We start from the raw sequence: 20442 nt of genomic DNA, 5'->3' as shown, positions 1-20442 counted from the left end.
ACTGACAGTGATAATTATAACTGAATGCCTAAACGTTGGTCTCTTACCTTTAGATATCAGATTGATGATAGCATCTCCTGCTGCTAAAATTGGATTTAGGTCAGAAAAATTCAGCCTGCTTACCACATGTCCTCCTAAAGTCTAGATAAATAAAGGTAACATTATTTTTTTTAAAGCTACACTTACTTATTTTACAAATAAGCAATTATGTATACAGTGGTCTCCTGTAGGCTTGTAATCCTCCTCCTTGCTTCATAGAGAGATCTGGCAGAGCTTTAAGGCAGCTAATTAGATTCAGACAACATGTCATTCAAGAGTTCCACCCCTGAGTCCAGTCCAGTTCAAATACATTGCTTAATAAAATATTTCTTTCCCATGTGTAATAAGGAGGTAAATTTCTTTGAGAACGAGCCGTGGTGTGAGTGTTTAATAACACAGGGGAAGGCGGAGACTGGAGTCTGAATAAGCTCTAAAGAACAGGGATATGGAACACTCATCTTCAAAATGTTTGTTCTGCTGTTGTGTGATAAAATTTCTTTCTCACCCAAACCATCAAAAAAGCCCCTCAGATATGGCCTTGAATGAAATCTTTTGAAGGGAGCTAAGAAGGGAAGATGATGAGATGAAAATGTGGTCCAGAAAAAGGGATAGCAGATGCCAAAGGTGAAAACATATGCCAGGTTTTGAGAATCAACAAAAATAGGACCAGAAACAACAAGGAAAAATGTACTTTCCTCCAAATCCCACAGAACTACCCACCATGTGGTTCAAACCGGTTTCTCTTAAATCTTTAATTATAAGGAAATCTCACTAAACTGGGGACAACCGAGAAATGACATTTAGGGTACACATGTTTAGAAACTGACCTCAGTGCAAAGGTCTAAGAGGAGAACCATCCATGAAAAAGTAATTTGGAAATGTAGGCTCTTGTTTACTAAACCTTGGAAAGATGTATTTCATAGACTGTTAGACCTGGACAGGATTTCAGAAACAGTCCATTTAGTTGAACCTTATCTTTTAAAATGGAGAAATAGTGGCTTAACAAGGTCAAGTGCCTTCTCCATTCATACGTTACAGGCTAAAATTAGAAACTGGGCATGTGCGCAGGCGCACGATGCGTGCGCATACACACACACACACACACACTCATGTTGTAAAGGTTTATTCAACACTGACTTGTGTTTCCTCTTTAGAGTAATGTTTGCTAAATTGAGCAGGATTATATGACTAAGTATAACTAAGGCTCATTTTATATAACACCAAAGAATTTACCGCCATATTCCTAATCTGGGCTCCGGCAAGTGTCTTCAGATGCTTCAGGAGGGCGCGGTGGGTCTGAGTCTTCGCATTCGGTTGCTCCGAAACAATAAAATGTAAGGTATCACTCAGCTGGGCAAGGCTGTAGCCCGCACCTATTGTCACCCCTGAAAATAAGATACTGGATTGAAACCTGACAGTGAACTTTAAAAGAGACATGGGCGAGGAGATGATGTCAGAGTAATGGCGCGGTAGAAAGCGATACCGATAAATCTCCCTCAAAACTCAACAAGATCTTCAACTAGAAACAGAAAACCTATCCTTGGAGCCTCCAGATGTTTCGCAATACACCCGAAGGTATGGTCGAGCGAAAAATTGGCTAAATATATAATCAAACCCCGAAGGAAATAGGGAGTAAGAAATGCTCTGCCTTCCTCACTAACCTAAACAGGGCGGCTTTCATTGGGAACTGAGAATATAGAAACTGAGGCGGGCAAAGGGGGTGAATAGATCCAGGCCGCGGCACAAATGGCTGAACCAGGCTATGGCACAGAGATCCAAGCCGAGGGAAAACTGTTCCTGTCGCAAGCCGGGCAATACAAGCTAACACTCGTGCCAAACCCAGACAAAGAAAGACAAGCGGGGAAGCCATTTTTCCTGATCTCCAGGTCGGCGTGCGCAGATAACAGGCAAGAGATTCCTTCCAAAGCCCCGGGAGTGGGCGCCCGTGTTACCCCACAGAGAGGCAGAGTCAGAGGCCTTTGTGTGGGCCGAAAGCGGAATCTCCGGGCTGCTCCAGTGCCCTGAGGGAGCCGCGCATGGGGAGGGAGCAAGAGCCAATTCCAACACTGGAACTTTTCCGTGTGGGAGGGGGATTCACTCAGAGGGTGAGGCGGCCAGCCTGATTTCCTGGTCTGCGCGCAGATAGTGGGCGAGAGATTCCTCCAAGTGCCTCAGCAGTGCGCGCCCGTGTTATCCCACAGAGTGACAGAGCCAGAGGTCTTTGAGTGGGCGAAAGCCCCGCCTGATTATGCTAGCAGCTCTGACTGACTGACCCTCACGCAGAGCCCTGTGATGAGTGGAAATAGAGTAGGGAGTTGCCAGCTCTTTGAGCCTCTTACTATCCAGGCAGAGGCAGCAGCAACCCCGTAGCTGGATTATCAGGCTACTAATTGAGGAAGGAAAGGCTAGGAGAAAGGCTCCAGGAACACGGACTCTCTCACTGGTGGAGCCTAAAAATGCTAATGAGCCTCGACTGCCAATAAGACTGAAGCACAATACACGACATTGCCATAGAGACTTATCAACTGCAAACCTCTACCTGAGTGTGCCAAAGGGGCAGAACCCGGGGTACAGAGTCACCGACCAGGAAGAGGGAGAGAAAAGAAAAAGCAAGACGATAACCTCTCAAAATCAACATCAACAATAATCTTCAGACTTTATAACCTATCCCATTTTATTATATTTGTTCATTTGTTTCTCTTATCTTCATTCTTGATTTTTTTTTTTCCTCCTCCAATTTGGTCGTTTAACTCTCTGCTGGTCTTATTCTCTCCTCTCCTTGAACTACACTACCCATAAGTGTTACATCTCCCATTATCTTTTCTTTCCTCTTCCTTTCTCTCTATGAGGGTTGCACTCCAAAACCCTTAACTCACTCTCTCTCTCTCTTTTTTGTTTTTTCTTCTTTTAGTGGTTCCCTCTTTTTTTTCTCTCTCTCTCTTTCTTTTCTCCCTCTATATTAGTTTCTTCCTTTCTCCTTTACGTCTCCTCTCATTCAAACCTCAATAACAAACAATATCTTATCTGGGACTCAAACTTATGTTTGTGGCATTTTGGGGGTTTTTTACTTCACCTTTTTAACACACTAGCAGTGCTCCCATCCCTGGCTCTCCATTTTATCTAGTTCTTGTTCCACTAAATACAATAGTAATTTTTTAATTTGTCCCCCCATTTTCCTGTTTCCCTCTTATTCCTCTCATCATAACTCTTAGTCAACCAACAACTAAAAGCAAATCATTTTATTCTTGACCCAAATTTTTTTCTTATTTGCTTTTTGTGAGTCCATACACCCTTTAATTTTTCTTTTTTTTATTTTATTTTTTGCCCCTTTATTACTTCTCCCCAATTCAGGCTCTCTATTACAGGCATTGTCTGTTCTATTTAGTACAATATAATTCACAGTTCACCACAAGATTTTCTCAAGAAAGAGGGGAGAGGAGAGGAGAGGAAAAAAGGAGGGGGGGGGGAATAATTTCCTTTTTTTAATTTTAATTTTATTTTATTTTTCTTTATTTAATTATTATTTTTTTAAAAAAACAACTCTTTAATTTTTTATATTTTTTAACTTTTTATTCTTTATTAAATCTCATTAATATTATCAACAAAACCACCCTCAGATGCCATTAAGGAAGAGAAAATCAAATATCATGGATACAAAAGAAAGAGAGGTAACACAGATAGATGAGGAAAAATCATGGAGAAAAAATTTAATATATTGGAAACCTTGGAGTTAAATGACAGAGAATTTAAGATAGAAATCCTAAAAATCCTCTGAGGTATACAAGAAAACACAGAAAGGCAATGTAGGGAGCTCAGAAAACAACTCGATGAACACAAAGAATATATTTCCAAGGAAATTGAAACTATAAAAACAAATCAAACAGAGATGAAAAACTCAATTCATGAGCTGAAAAACGAGGTAACAAGCTTAACTAATAGAACAGGCCAGATAGAAGACAGGATTAGTGAAATAGAAGACAAGCAACTTGAGGCACAACAGAGAGAAGAAGAAAGAAACTCAAAAATGAAAAAAAATGAGATAGCCCTACAAGAATTATCTGATTCCATCAAAAAGAATAACATAAGAATAATAGGTATATCAGAGGGAGAAGAGAGAGAAAATGGAATGGAGAACATACTCAAACAAATAGTAGCTGAGAACTTCTCAAGCCTGTGGAAAGAACTAAAGCCTCAAATTCAAGAAGCAAACAGAACTCTGAGTTTTCTTAACCCCAACAAACCAACTCCAAGGCACATCATAATAAAATTGGCACAAACCAACGGCAAAGAAAAAATTCTCAAGGCAGCCAGGGAAAAGAAGAATACAACATATAAAAGAAGGCCCATTAGATTATCATCAGATTTCTCAGCAGAAACTCTACAAGCTAGAAGAGAGTGGACCACAATATTTAAAGTCCTGAAAGAGAGGAACTTTCAGCCACGAATACTATACCCATCAAAGCTATCCTTCAAATATGAAGGAGAAATAAAAACATTCACAGATACAGAAAAGATGAGGGAATTTATCATCAGAAAGCCCCCACTCCAGGAATTACTAAAGGGGGTTCTCCAATCAGATACATAGAACAACAACAACAAAAAAACAAAGCCACAAGTAAAAGCTCTAAGAAGAACACAATAAAACCAAATTTAAACTGTGACAACAACAAAAAGGAAGGGAGGGGGAGAGGATGGAGATTAACAGTAGCAAAGGACGATGGAGTGCAAAAGTACTCACAAAATAGTGCACTACAATGAACAGGGTAGGAACCCTTTTCATTACTCAAAGGTAACCACCATTGAAAAAACCACCACAGAAGCACACGAGATAAAAAAGATAGCAAGAGAGGAAAGATGTATGGAATACAACCAAATAAAAACAAAAGATAGAAAAACGAAAGAGAAGGATCAAACAAGACACAAAACTAACAGAAAGCAAGATATAAAATGGAAATAGGGAACTCACAAGTGTCAATAATTACACTAAATGTAAACGGATTAAACTCACCAATAAAAAGTCATAGAGTAGCAGAATGGATTAAAAAAGAAAATCCAACTGTATGCTGCCTACAGGAAACTCATCTAAGTAACAAGGATAAAAACAAATTCAAAGTGAAAGGCTGGAAAACAATACTCCAAGCAAATAACATCCAAAAAAAAGCAGGCGTAGCAATACTCATATCTGATAATGCTGACTACAAGACAGCAAAAGTACTCAGAGACAAAAATGGTCATTTCATAATGGCTAAGGGGACACTGAATCAAGAAGACATAACAATTCTTAATATATATGCACCAAACCAAGGAGCACCAAAATATATGACAGCTACTAATTGATCTTAAAACAAAAACTGACAAAAATACAATCATATTTGGAGACCTCAATACACCGCTGACGGCTCTAGATCGGTCATCCAAACAGAGAATCAACAAAGACATAGTAGCCTTAACAAAACACTAGAGAACCTGGATATGATAGATATCTACAGGACATTTCATCCCAAAGTGACTGAGTATACATTTTTCTCCAGTGTACATGGATCATTCTCAAGAATTGACCATATGTTGGGCCACAAAAACAACATCAGCAAATTCAGAAAAGTTGAAGTTGTACCAAGCATATTTTCTGATCATAAAGCCTTGAAACTAGAATTCAACTGCAAAAAAAGAGGAAAAAAATCCCACAAAAATGTGGAAACTAAAAAACATACTTTTAAAAAATGAATGGGTCAAAGAAGAAATAAGTGCAGAGATCAAAAGATATATATAGACTAATGAAAATGACAATACGACATATCAGAATCTATGGGATGCAGCAAAAGCAGTGATAAGAGGGAAGTTCATATCATTTCAGGCATATATGAACAAACAAGAGAGAGCCCAAGAGAACCACTTAACTTCCCACCTTAAGGAACTAGAAAAAGAAGAACAAAGACAACCCAAAAACAGCTGAAGAAAAGAGATAATAAAAATCAGAGCAGAAATAAATGAAATAGAGAACAGAAAAACTATAGAAAAAATTAATAGAACAAGGAGCTGGTTCTTTGAAAAGATCGACAAAATTGACAAACCCTTGGCAAGACTTACCAAGGAAAAAAGAGAAAGAACTCATATAAACAAAATCCAAAATGAAAGAGGAGAAATCACCACGGACACCATAGATATACAAAGAATTATTGTAGAATACTATGAAAAACTTTATGCCACTAAATTCAGCAACCTAGAAGAAATGGATAAATTCCTAGAACAATACAACCTTCCTAGACTGAGTCAAGAAGAAGCAGAAAGCCTAAACAGACCTATTAGTAGAGAAGAAATAGAAAAAAACATTAAAAACCTCCCCCAAAATAAAAGTCCAGGCCCAGACGGCTATACCAGCGAATTTTATCAAACATTCAAAGAAGACTTGGTTCCTATTCTACTGAAAAATTGAAGAAGAAGCAATACTTCCAAACACATTTTATGAGGCCAACATAACCCTCATACCAAAACCTGGCAAGGATGGCACAAAAAAAGAAAACTACAGACCAATATCTCTAATGAATACAGATGCTAAAATACTAAACAAAATACTAGCAAATCGAATATAACACATATTAAAAAGATAATACATCATGATCAAGTGTGATTCATCCCAGAATCTCAAGGATGGTTCAACATACGTAAAACAGTTAACGTAATACACCATATCAACAAATCAAAGAACAAAAACCACATGATCTTATCAATAGATGCAGAAAAGGCTTTCGATAAAATACAACACAACTTTATGTTTAAGACTCTCAACAAAATGGATATAGAAGGAAAATATCTCAACATGATTAAGACCATATATGATAAACCATCAGCTAACATCATATTAAATGGCACTAAACTGAAGCCTTTCCCCCCTTAAATCAGGAACAAGACAGGGTTGTCCACTCTCTCCACTCTTATTTAATGTGGTACTAGAGGTTCTAGCCAGAGCAATCAGACAAGACAAAGAAATAAAAGGCATCCATATCGGAAAAGAAGAAGTAAAGGTATCACTTTTTGCAGATGATATGATCCTATACATCAAAAACCCCAAAGAATCCACGAAAAGGCTTCTAGAAACAATAAGCCAATACAGTAAGGTCGCAGGATACAAAATTAACATACAGAAGTCAATAGCCTTTTTATATGCCAACAATGAAACAATTGAGAATGAACTCAAAAGAATAATTCCCTTCACAATTGCAACAAAAAAAATAAAATACTTAGAAATAAACATAACAAAGAATGTAAAGGACTTATATAATGAAAACTATAAACCATTGTTAAGGGAAATCAAAAAAGATATAATGAGATGGAAGAATATACCTTGTTCTTGGTTAGGAAGAATAAATATAATCAAGATGGCCATATTACCCAAAGCAATATACAAATTTAATGCAATTCCCATCAAACTTCCAATGACATTTTTTAAAGAAATGGAGCAAAAAAATCATCAGATTTATATGGAACTATAAAAAACCCCAAATAGCCAAAGCAATCCTAAAGAAAAAGAATGAAGCTGGGGGCATTACAATACCTGACTTCAAACTATATTACAGGGCCATGACAATCAAAACAGCATGCTATTGGCAGAAAAGTAGACACTCAGACCAATGGAACAGAATAGAAAGTCCAGAAATAAAACCACATATATATGGTCAAATAATTTTTGATAAAGGGGCCAACAACACACAATGGAGAAAAGAAAGCCTCTTCAATAAATGGTGCTGGGAAAACTGGAAAGCCACATGCAAAAGAATGAAACTGGAGTACAGTCTATCCCCCTCTACTAAAATTAACTCAAAATGGATCAAAGATCTAAACATAAGACCTGAAACAATTAAGTACATAGAAGAAGACATAGGTACTAAACTCATGGACCTGGGTTTTAAAGAGCATTTTATGAATTTGACTCCAATGGCAAGAGAAGTGAAGGCAAAAATTAATGAATGGGACTACATCAGAATAAAAAGTTTTTGCTCAGCAAGAGAAACTGATAACAAAATAAACAGACAGCCAACTAAATGGGAAATGATATTTTCAAACAACAGCTCAGATAAGGGCCTAATTTCCAAAATTTACAAAGAACTCATAAAACTCAACAACAAACAAACAAACAATCCAATAAAAAAATGGGAAGAGGACATGAACAGACACTTCTCCCAGGAAGAAATACAAATGGCCAACAGATTTATGAAAAGATGCTCATCTTCGTTAGTTATTAGAGAAATGCAAATCAAAACTGCAATGAGATACCACCTCACACTTGTTAGATTAGCTATTATTAACAAGACAGGTAATAGCAAATGTTGGAGAGGCTGTGGAGAAAAAGGAACCCTCATACACTGTTGGTGGGAATGTAAAGTAGTACAACCATTATGGAAGAAAGTATGGTGGTTCCTCAAAAAACTGAAAATAGAACTACCTTATGACCCAGCAATTCCTCTACTGGGTATATACCCCCAAAACTCAGAAGCATTGATACGTAAAGACACATGCAGCCCCATGTTCATTGCAGCATTGTTCACAGTGGCCAGGACATGGAAACAACCAAAAAGCCTGTCAATAGATAACTGGATAAAGAAGATGTGGCACATATACACTATGGAATACTACTCAGCCATAAGAAATGATGACATTGGATCATTTACAGCAAAATGGTGGGATCTTGATAACATGATACAAAATGAAATAAGTAAATCAGAAAAAACCAGGAACTGCATTATTCCATACGTAGGTGGGACTTTAAAGTGAAACTAAGAGACATTGATAAGAGTGTGGTGGTTACGGGGGGAGGGGGGAGAGGGAGATGGGAAGGGGAGGGGGAGGGGCACAAAGAAAACTAGATAGAAGGTGACAGAGGACAATCTGACCTTGGGTGATGGGTGTGCAACATAAGTGAACGACAAGATAACCTGGACTTGTTATCTTTGAATATATGTATCTTGATTTATTGATGTCGCCCCATTAAAATAAAATTATTTAAAAAAAAAAGAGAGAGACATGGGCTACATGGAAGCCATCTTTCAAATACAGCTTCTCTTTTCATATTCACTTAGAATGACAAAATGCAAAGGGAAAATTTATTTCTGGCAATTACCATTAATCTCAAATATTAGGTACAAAATTCTTTCTCTCAGTCATGTATACAGCCATAGATGCCACATATGTTAGTACATATCAATAAAAATATCTAAAATTATTAGTTTATTTCCAATTTAGTGTTTTCCAGAATGTACTGGTTTAATATCAAAATTTCAGCCAAAATTTTGTAAGACTTTCAAAAGATCACTGAGCCTAAGTGGGAACTGATTGGCAAATTCAAATTGCCCATTTGCCCTTCTTCTAGAGCCTTCTGTTCCCTTATCAGAACAAGAGTAGATATCTGACTATACCTTGGGTCAGTTTCATCACGGGATGTTTACATGGAACGCGTGATGTCATCCAGTTTATGCATTCTTAAAGGGAGAAATTCTGCTTCCAGGAGGGTGAAAAAATATTTCTCTTTGCACATGAGCAGATATATTGTCTGTCTGTGGTTTTAAAATTTTAAGGAGGATTGATTATAGAAAAAAATTTCTATTGCCCTTAGAGAGGCAACAGTAACAAGGTTGAGAAACACTGGTTTCAATTCTATAGGTCCTAGCTCCCCAACCCCTGCACTCCACCCTCACCAAGTGCCTCCACACCTTCCTTCCAACCCTCTCCAGTGCCAGGCCGGCTTACCCCTGCTTCATCTCTACCTGTGAGTTCTTTGGTATGGAGTTTCCAGTGAGTGAAGAAATTAATGGTCTGTCTGACTTAAGATTAGCAGGTCAGAAGGGAAGCAGACAATTTTTCATTTGACTGCTATTTACTTATTGCAGACAACCTTATATTAAGTAGCATTCTTAGCTCCCACAACCTGTAATCCATTAAAATGCTGAATTTTGCTAATGGATAGTTAAAGATAGCTTCATTTGGTGCATTATGTTGGAGGAGTACTTGACTAAGTGTAAGAAGACATAGGATCTAGTCCTCACTTAACCAAATGTTAGCTGTGTGAAGTTGGGAAGTTCCCTCAGCCTTTGACACAATGTCTTCTTTAGAAGAACAAAGATACCAAGACTACCTGCTATGGACAGCTCCCAGGGTTGTTGTGAGGATCAAAAGAAAGAAGATGTATAAAAGCACTTGGTAAATTGTCAAAAGAGTACAAAATAAATAAGGTTGTTCTTCATAGTTAAACTTTCAAATTTTGAAGCCCAGATTGTGTTTGTATATGTGTGAAAATGTGTGTGGGTTTAGATGAGCCTTCAACAAATTGGTGAATCGTGGAGTAATATCTATCTAGCAAGACCCTATCTACCGGCCAGACAATGTATTAAGTCTTTTTCAGCCAGTCTTCCCATGCCTGGTTGAACTACATGGCATCTTACCACCATTATGTTTCCTCTGACAATATAGTACTCAATGACAACATCAATTGAGTGGGTTAGTTTGAAAAAATTCAGTGAAAACACATAGTTGATGCTCAATGAACACATCAGAATGAATAAATGTGGTCAGATAATCTATGAAGTCCTCATATCAGCCCAGTGTATATACTTAACTGTTCAACAACAGCCAATTATTGCATCTCATTAGAAAGAAAAGTACATACCGTTATTTATGATGTCCACAAAATACAGTTCTGGAAGCACAAGTGGAGATATGAAAACTGGATGGAATACATTTCTGAATTTAATGTCACGTCCTTAAGGAGAAAAACATTTAAAGTAATTAGAAAAGCATGTCAGTGAGTGCTAATAGATGTTGCTTACTGATAATCCAGAATAAAAATAGTGACACAAATGATGCAAAACAACAAAGTATTCTAAAAACAACAGGTATCCATTAATAATAATGAATTGCACTTATAAAGAGTTTAAAGAAAGATGTAAGTGTATTATTTACCTAAAGAACATACTTTAAAACCACCCACCCACTGTAGTGTTCCCCATCACAAGAGGAGCTTTGGGGTAATTGGCTTTCAGCTCCAGAAGGTCGTTGAAAGTCACAGGGGTAATCCAGGTAGTCCTCTCCCCTTGGAACGTCAGCCTTTTCTTGTGTGGGTCTTCCGCCATTCTCTGCAGAGAAGCAAAGCCAACAGACTTTCAGGTAAGATTGTGGGACTACGTACCATGAGTATATACTCTGCTCTATGTGTCCAAATGGCTTGCTGGTAATTTTAGCTTTCTGAGGTGACCCAACTTCTAGGGAACAGGAAAGGGGTCTAGTTTGAAACTGGATTTTTAAGTTTTGTGTGGGCACCATTGAATAAACATCATAACAGTTCTCTGCCCATTAACACCTGTATCTAGAGCAGAGCAAACTCTATATTTGAGAAGTAATTTTGTGAAGAGGAGGCAGCATGACATAGTGAAAGTATCCAAAGGACCAGGCTTCTTGTTCTACTTCTGTCCCAAGAGTGACTCAGAGGGGCCTCATCTTCAGGATTAGATTTCTTTAATGGGATGAACAGTGCTCATAGGCAAAGTTATTCTTGAAAAAAATTCCTTTAATCATCACCAGGTTTATTGAATGTGGTTGTTTTTTTTTTACAACTCTGTAGATATTTATACACACATATGCACATAACAATAACTATATATAGACATTATTCTTTAAAGAGTAGGTGTGTTCAAGTTCTCACACTCTGAGGGGTGTGCAGAGACTGAGACCCTCTGAGAAGCCCATAGAATCATATCACTGTTCTCATGCTCTCTCCAGGGCACAGTCATGGAATACAATGATGGGTATATCACACTATTTATATTATTCTCTCTCGTTCTCCCACTGAGTTGAAATCACAGAGGTTAAGAGTAAGAATAGCAAGATTCTATTAAAATAAGTATCATCTGATTTTTATTTTACCAGTTTTACAAAATGCCTTAACTGTGTCTCACAGAGTAGCTCTGTGACATTGAATAAGTCACCTGTACACTCTGAGCTCAGGATCTTCAACTGAGAAGGTGAACCGAAGCATCTCAGAGGCCCTGGCAGCCCCACTCTTCTGAGGTAAAGCTGTCTGCTTCAACTTATTTATAGTGGAGCTGAACAAGCTCCTAAAAATGGGTTGTGTACCGGACACAATTCCAACTTTGAACGTCTAACACTCGGTAAGTCCACAGGGTAATACAAAAAGGATTCTACCACATTACGTTATGAAAGAACAAAAGTAAAGCATCTTACTATCAGTTCAGGAGGGAATATAGGCTCCTGGGATGGGTCCAAGGGCTGGAATTCGTCTTTGTTGTACAGTTTGGTACACATCTTCACAAAACAAAACAACAGAAACGACTTCAGAGATACTGAGAGATGTGCAGGAAACTCTGTGAGACTTCAGAGTTCGGGTCTAAACCTCTGACTCCTCAGCCGCATATGGAGCTGCCAGAGCCACAGCGTGTCCCTGAGCGGAACTTTTCCCACCCACAGAGGACCGTGACAGCTTCCCTGGCAGATTTACTGAACCCTGGGCTTGCTCTGTGGGTGTCAGGAATTGGGTGTTAAGATTCTGTGCTGAATGTCAGGTATTATCTGTGGATATTTATTTGCCATGAGCATGAGGATGCACCACAGTGCTCGATTGGGGGTGGCGTGCGGTAGGTCAACCTAGATCAGGCACAGAAGGTTGTGATGCTTCTGCGAGAAGACAGCCTTCTGTGGTGACTGGCCTCAGGAAAGGCATGGGTTTACTACTTTGGGGGACTTTTTAAGGCTGTTTATGCCCTGGATTCACTGAAAAGAATAGAAAATTTGCATAAATTTAGGTTTCTGTGGATATTTTTCCCACCTGCAAACACAACACCAGATACTTACTTTTTCATGTGTATTTGCAAAGGATTTTTCTTCTTGATCCAGGCAACATTTTCCTGATCCTTTCATTTCACAAACAGTTGATTCCTTAGGAAGTAATTCAGTTTAAAACAAATTCATTGGTTGATTCTTTAAATACTAACCTAGGGAGGTACCTGGCAGTGCCCAGACCCCACAGGATCTGTGGAGGAAGTAATAGAGTGTGTCCTTGCCCTCAGGAACTCTGTAAATGGGTGGGGTGGAGAACAGCGTATTGTATCACCGAACAGCTTGGGAAAAAGGCAGACATATGCACCATGCTCACGAAAGGGCCACGTTAATGGTCTCACTCAAGTCTCAGGGGAGGACAAAGAGGGTTAGAAGAAGGAGAAAGGTATGGTCCACAGCTGAGGCTTCCTACTAAAAGTGAGGTAAATGAAGTGTATAGCTAGAAGGTGTTAATTTAAAAACCATAAAAGATGGCTCTTCTTTGTTGTAATGGTCATACGATTTGTATCTTTAATGAAGTCTTGCAAAGAAAAACTGCTTTCAGACTTTCTACACACACATAAAGAAACTGAAAACCTGAGTTTATTTGGATGCTTTTGTAGCTGTTCCATAGTCTCTGGATAATTTAAGTTCCAGATCATTCTACCTTAATTTTCAGGACATTTCAGGTAGACCCAAAGTAGTGTTTTAAGCCCGAATTCACTAGTCTGTTACTGCAACTCAGATGAATAATTTCATTCTTGTCTTCCCTGTTCAGACAGAGCCTAAGAGTCTGTGGACATTCACTTACCAATGATTTGATTCATACATGGGGACAAGGAGACCTGGGTTCTAGTTCCTGCTTTAACACATACTAGTTAGGTTGAGTTGATTAAATTAAGAAAATAAAATACAGTTCAAAGAGGTTTGATAAATTAAATATGCGATAGATGTGCACTGCATTTGACACATAGGAAGAGCCAAAGTGATGGTTAATACTCTTGTATATATATGTATGTTTATGGTATATATATATATATATATATATATACACACACACACACACACACACACACACACACACATACATGTGGCAATTTTCTACAGAGTTAAGAAGGGATTTAAATTTTGTGACAATGGTAAGTACAATAAAGTAACTAATGTAAACTGCTGAGTGTAGGGACCCAGAGTGAATGAGACAATAATCCCTATCATTGTATAGATTTTGTCTCCAGAAAAATAATTATACAGTATTAGGTTGAATCATGTGAAGTTGTTGTTTTTGTGGATCAAAAATGGTGGAAAATTGACCTTTCATATGGTTCAACTTTAATAGCATCTTACTCAAGATTTAAAAATAAACAGACCTGCAGTTTTTAAAGTGTTTTGATTTGTTCATTACTGGCGTAAAAGTAGTTTCTTTCTTCAAAAAAATTTAGAATTTGGAATTAACTTATGTCCCTTGAAGTGTTTTGGTCAACCAAAATTATATACAGTTCATTTTTATCATACAAATGGCTGCTGGCAGAAATACCCTAACTGAACTCTTGTTGAAAGTATGTCTCCCCTTAATATTTAACTTTCTGAAAACTTCATATAACTCTAAACTACCCCCATATGCTAAATCACTCTTCCACCTTCCTTCATCCCGATTCTTTGATCTCTCAACTTTGAAGATGGCGTGAATTTCTTCCTCGCTACATCCTCCTTTATCTGGAGGGTAGAATTCTGCACTCATTCCTGAACGTTCTGGGTTCACACTCCCACACTGGTCTAGTCCTCACTGCCTCCTGCCTAGCATTCTGCACTAGTCCATGCTCTCATTCCCCTCATGTCTTTCCAGGCTGATTCTTCTTGTGTCTCCTCTGCGTCTTTCCTTCCTGCTCATTAATTCCTTTTCATTCCTGCTCCTTCAGATCTTATCTGCATGGTATAGAGCAGGGGTCCCCAAACTTTTTACACAGGGGGCCAGTTCACTGTCCCTCAGACTGTTGGAGGGCCGGACTATAAAAAAAACTCTGAACAAATCCCTATGCACACTGCACATATCTTATTTTAAAGTAAAAAAACAAAACGGAAACAAATACAATATTTAAAATAAAGAGCTAGTAAATTTAAATCAACAAATTGACCAGTGTTTCAATGGGAACTATGCTCCTCTCACTGACCACCAATGAAAGAGGTGCCCCTTCCGGAAGTGCGGTGGGGGCCAGATAAATGGCCTCAGGGGGCCGCATATGGCCCGTGGGCCATAGTTTGGGGACCCCTGGTATAGAGGATAGATTGAGCTTTTAATAATCTTACTTTTCAGTCATGGTTTAGTTGTTTCTTAGTCTACATTTCACTTTCTTCAATAGAGTTTGCATCTGTTTAAGTTAAACCATATATTTTACTTCTTAGGAAAGTGCCTAATTTAGGACTAAAAAAGATAGATGCAATAAGTTTATTAAAAAAATACTAACAGTGCAATTCAATGAACTTCAGTGATTAGGATGGTCAATATGAGGTTATTTTAGAGATAATTAAGTACAATGCATGATTATACTAAGGTTTATTAATGTGTTAAGCCAGATGAAAAAATTTATATACATATTTTTTATTTTAACTTACCACACTGAAAGTTTTCCCACTTTCTACGATGGGACGGTATCCAGTACAGCGACATAAATTACCTGATTAAGAAGAGATCAATTTTTAATGAATGACATAGAAATATATTGCATATTTGTGCTTCATGTTTTCAGTGGAAAGCTGTATTAGTAATTAGGTTCTTTTTGTTTCCCCCAGCAAAATGGCTCTTCTGAACAGGGATGTTCTTCAGAAATAGATCTTGTGATTATGTTTTCTTTCTAAAATATCACAAAGATTACCATAGTTTTTCTCAATTAACTCTTCCTGCCTTATTTCTCAGCCTTGTCCTAACTCATGTATCCTGCCACCCGTCCTCCCCATAACGTCTCAGATGTGGTCCTTTGCTAGGTTTTATTCATGCAGTCTTTTCTCCTTCAAATGCCCTCTTAGGGAAAGTGTGTCCATTAAACAGGGCCCAGCCCCCTTTCTCCATGGGGCCTGCTCTAACACCCCAGTGGTTTGTAAAAGCTTTTTGAATTCTTCATTACTGGTCTAAAAGTACCGTAGTTTGTACTACCTAGTGCAGAACTGTACCACTAACTGTCTGGATTCTTCTGCAGACCTATCATCAATGTGCCCGAGTCGGGTCATCTTTGTACATGCTTTATCTTCCTCATTGGTGCTTAAGTTCATGGAAAAGGCAAAGAATGTCTTAGATTCTCTTGAAGGCACTCAGTACAGCACAGTTTGTGTTCAAAAAGTACCTGATATTATTTTATCAGTCAAGATTTCCAAAACGTGGTAGAAAAGATGAAGAAACCACTGTCTTTTCAGAAAGTATACTGCTCATAAAAATTAGGGGTTATTAATGATAAAATATCCCCTAATTTTTTGTGAGCTGTACATATTCAAATTTTACAGCTTGTAGAAATATTTATGAAGATATTTTATTAGCATGGAAAAAGTTCTTATGTTCAGGGGTCAGGAAACTTTTTGGCTGAGAGCGCCATGAACGCCACATATTTTAAAATGTAATTCTGTGAGAGCCATACAATGACCCATGTATATTATGCATTATCCAATAAAAATTTGGTGTTGTCCCGGAGGACAGATGTGATTGGCTCCAGCCAACCGCAACCATGAACATGAACGGTAGGAAATGAATGAACTATAATACATGAGAATGTTTTATATAACTTTTTTTTTTATTAAAGATTTGTCTGTGAGCCAGATGCAGCCATCAAAAGAGCCACATCTGGCTCGTGAGCCATAGGTTCCCGACTTCTGTGTTATACTGTTAGAATTGTATATATAATGTAAGAGCACATATATATAATAGTCACAAGTGTTTAAATTAAGCAAAAAAAAAAAAAAAAAGAAAAGAAAAGAAAGAAAATAAAGAAAAAGCCATGCATACAGAAGCCTGAAAGTAAATGTATCTGGTTGTTGTTGTCTCCTGTGGCAGAAATATGAATGAGGTTATCCTTTGTCTTTTAATTTTTTATAATAGGAATGTGTTATTAAAATTATTATATTCAAATATTATTTTAAATTGTCAGAAGCAATGTACATGTATAAGTTGGGCAGGTTTAAACACCTAGAAGTAAAGTGTTGTATGGAAATTTGCTGTTAGCAAATTATGTGGAAACTTGGTTAATGAGTATCCTACTGTCTTTTTTAGACCAAGAATAGTTTAGGAACCTGCATGCACAATAATGGATTCAGATTCTATAATCTATTTTTCATTTGCTAAGAGGAAAATATTAAAAATGTGTGACTTAAAAATCTCTCTTTGGAATAGAGAAAAGGAGTTGAAATGTCTAGATATATGACTATAGCATAAAATAGAATGTTTAAGTGGCAATGCGCACTTTCTTTCTGATAAACTGTAAGTAAATATTAAACACTAGAAAAACTAGTGTCTGACTTGTTGTTTTGTTTTGTTCTTGGCTATTTAATTAATGCTAAGTCTAGAAGCCCTACTAAAAGCCTACCAAAGAAACAGTGATAGCATCCATTGCAGAAATTCTTCTGCTATTCTAAGGGGAAAAAAGTCTTTCCTTAAACTTTAAGGGAGCCTGACCTGTGGTGGCGCAGTGGATCAAACTTGGACCTGGAATGCTGAGGTTGCCAGTTCAAAACCCTGGGCTTGCCCGGTCAAGGCACATATGGGAGTTGATGCTTCCTGCTCCTCCCTCCCTCCCTCCCTTCTCTCTCTCTCTCCTCTAAAATGAATAAATAAATAAAAATTAAAAAAAAACTTTAAGGGAAAGACAAGATTAAATTAAGTGTTGATTTATATCAATTGACCATTTTGGAAGTTAAATGTCATACCTACATGCATTTTTGAAATTTATTCTATATTATAGTTTTTCTTAAAATATGAACATTAAGATTATCAGTGTGGATAGCATTTATAATTCTAGAAAAAACCCAAGTAAATGCATTATAAATAAAAACAACCTCTCCAAATTATCCACATTTAAAATGAGGTTATTGATTTTATTTATTGATTCAGCCAGACTTTACAACACTGTCTCCTGGTGGTTGTATTGTGGATTACAGGCTTAGAATCTGGGAGGAAATAGTTCATCTATATAAGACTGTATATTTTCAAAGAAACAAACAAAAAGCAAGGCAAATTACAAGATCTGATTTTTCAAAGTTCTATATACCTCATTAATGTGGATTATTTCATGGAAGAAAGATGATTTCTTGTTCAAATCCACTCAGGTCTGGTCAAAATTAAAATTGAAACATAAGGCAAAGTTTTTAGCAGGATTTAACAAGAAACTGAAAAATTTTGAATAAAGAAGTTGTTGAGAGATAAAGGAAACTTTAGAGAATATTTATATACCAGTTACTATAAAATTTACATTTAATTTTTACTTTGTTTTAATCTACATCTTTTCATCATAAAACTGAATTTCTATCTAAGTTTTTTGTTTTTTGTTTTTTGTTTTTTTTTTTTAGCAAGAGAGACAGAGGAAGAGAGACAGAAAAGGGGACAAATAGAGACAGACAGACAGGATGGGAGAAAGATGAGAAGCATCAGTTCTTCATTGTGGCTTCTTAGTAGTTAATTGACTGTTTTCTCATATGTGACTTGACCAGGGGGCTTCATCTGAGCCAGTGACCCCTTGCTCAAGTCAGCAATCTTTGGCTGAAGCCAGAGACTATGGGTCATGTCTATAATCCGACACTCAAGCCAGCGACCCGTGTTGAAGCGGGATGAGCCAATGTTCAAGTTGGTGACCTTGGGGTTTTAAACCAGGTGCTCTGCTTCCCAGGCCAATGCTCTATCCACAGCACCACAACCTGGTCAGGCTGTCTAAATCTATTTATTAAATAAAGAAACAAAGAGCTTTCTTATAGAGGTCTTCTCAGTTTATAACACAGTTCTGTTACTATGACAGTGAGGTAACTCAAATTTTGGTGTAAGTCAAATTACACACAAAAACATATGCACTTTTAACAGTCCAAAATGGCAAAGGTAAGTGTACTGGGGACAGTAACTTTCTCACTCATATGCCGTGTTACTGTGTATTCTTTTGCTGTGCACAACCAAACTAGTTCACCTATGTAGTCTGTAAGTACGACACTAACAGCGAAAGCTGAAGCACTCATGTCTCAATATTTTAAAGTTTTTATGGGAGTGAGCATCGTAAACTCAAAATGTCCTAGACTATCATAACCTGAGGACTCCCTATAATATGAAAATGTTTCTTTCACAGCTTTCTCCTAAGAACTAGTGACAAATGACTTTGAAACTAGTTGAATTTGTTACAGAAAATTATATTTGTTAACATGACGTGCTTTTTTTTTTTTGTAAAAAATAGTGTTTGTTCATTTTAACTTGGTAGCTAACTGTTATAGGGAATTAAAATGCTCGTCAAGCTTATTTCTGATAAGTAACTGCAGCCTATAACCTCTTTGATCTTGTAATGAACCCAACCAAAACATAAAAAGATAAGGTATCTGGAAGTCTATTCTCTTTGTAAAATTAATTGAATTCAGTAGAGTTAATAAATGATTCTAACAGATTAATTTAAAAATAAGAAACAAGGCCCTGGCTGGTTGGCTCAGCGGTAGAGCGTCGGCCTGGCGTGCGGGGGACCCGGGTTCGATTCCCGGCCAGGGCACACAGGAGAAGCGTCCATTTGCTTCTCCACCCCCCCCCTCTCCTTCCTCTCTGTCTCTCTCTTCCCCTCCCGCAGCCAAGGCTCCATTGGAGCAAAGATGGCCTGGGCACTGGGGATGGCTCCTTGTCCTCTGCCCCAGGCGCTAGAGTGGCTCTGGTCGCGGCAGAGCGATACCCCGGAGGGGCAGAGCATCGCCCCCTGGTGGGCAGAGTGGTGCCCCTGGTGGGCGTGCCGGGTGGATACCGGTCGGGCGCATGCGGGAGTCTGTCTGTCTCTCCCCGTTTCCAGCTTCAGAAAAAATAAAAATAATAAAAAAAAAGAAACAAAATCTCATTCTTTCACTCTACCCAAATTTCTACTTACAGAAAAGATTGCATTAAAAGTATTATAAACAACCCATGTGAATGCTTTTGCAGAGTCACAATGGACTCTATTAAAAGAGAAAGTTTTGTGATGAAACCCATATTGCCCCAATACTAGGCATTTCTGCTGACAAAATGAAAGCAGCACTTTCTGGGAAGGACTTGGGTAAAGATAGGCACCAAAGAAAAACCCCAAAGCTGTACACAACCTTTTCTAATGTGCTGGGACTGCTTCCTCTAGTTGTTTGGGTAATTTCTACCTTAGGTCTTATCTGCAGAAGGTCCAAAAGGCTCACCTCCAAGTGCGTCAGTTATTTGCTCAGGGGTGGGCTCTGGGTAGTTTCTCAGCAGAGTATAGATGGACATCACCATCCCTGGGCTGCAGAAACCACACTGCGTGCCGTGACATTTAGCAAGTCTTTCCTGGGGAGAAATGGTATATTATTTATGCTTTAAGCCACTTTTTTCCTTATCATGAGCAGCAGACAGGAGATAAAGAGAGTGAGAAA

General features: G+C 37.9%; 1 protein-coding gene across 1 annotated transcript in view; it reads right to left on the bottom strand.

Annotated features, from left to right (window-relative positions):
* Positions 1 to 20442, bottom strand: part of LOC136378264 (aldehyde oxidase 4-like) — a 95109-nt gene that overhangs the window by 57064 nt on the left and 17603 nt on the right. Inside the window, exons 5-12 of the mRNA XM_066344944.1 lie at positions 20230 to 20356; positions 15469 to 15530; positions 12895 to 12978; positions 12268 to 12348; positions 11018 to 11162; positions 10697 to 10789; positions 1273 to 1424; positions 48 to 141 (exon numbers count right to left, since the gene is read on the bottom strand). Of these exons, the coding sequence (XP_066201041.1) occupies positions 48 to 141; positions 1273 to 1424; positions 10697 to 10789; positions 11018 to 11162; positions 12268 to 12348; positions 12895 to 12978; positions 15469 to 15530; positions 20230 to 20356 (838 nt within the window). The remainder of the gene's footprint in view (positions 1 to 47; positions 142 to 1272; positions 1425 to 10696; positions 10790 to 11017; positions 11163 to 12267; positions 12349 to 12894; positions 12979 to 15468; positions 15531 to 20229; positions 20357 to 20442) is intronic.

This window comes from Saccopteryx leptura, chromosome 7 (genome assembly GCF_036850995.1).
Source record: "Saccopteryx leptura isolate mSacLep1 chromosome 7, mSacLep1_pri_phased_curated, whole genome shotgun sequence".
In the NCBI taxonomy this organism is placed as follows: domain Eukaryota; kingdom Metazoa; phylum Chordata; class Mammalia; order Chiroptera; family Emballonuridae; genus Saccopteryx; species Saccopteryx leptura.
Note: the sequence above shows the minus strand (reverse complement) of the source record. Positions and strands in the feature narration are given on the sequence as shown.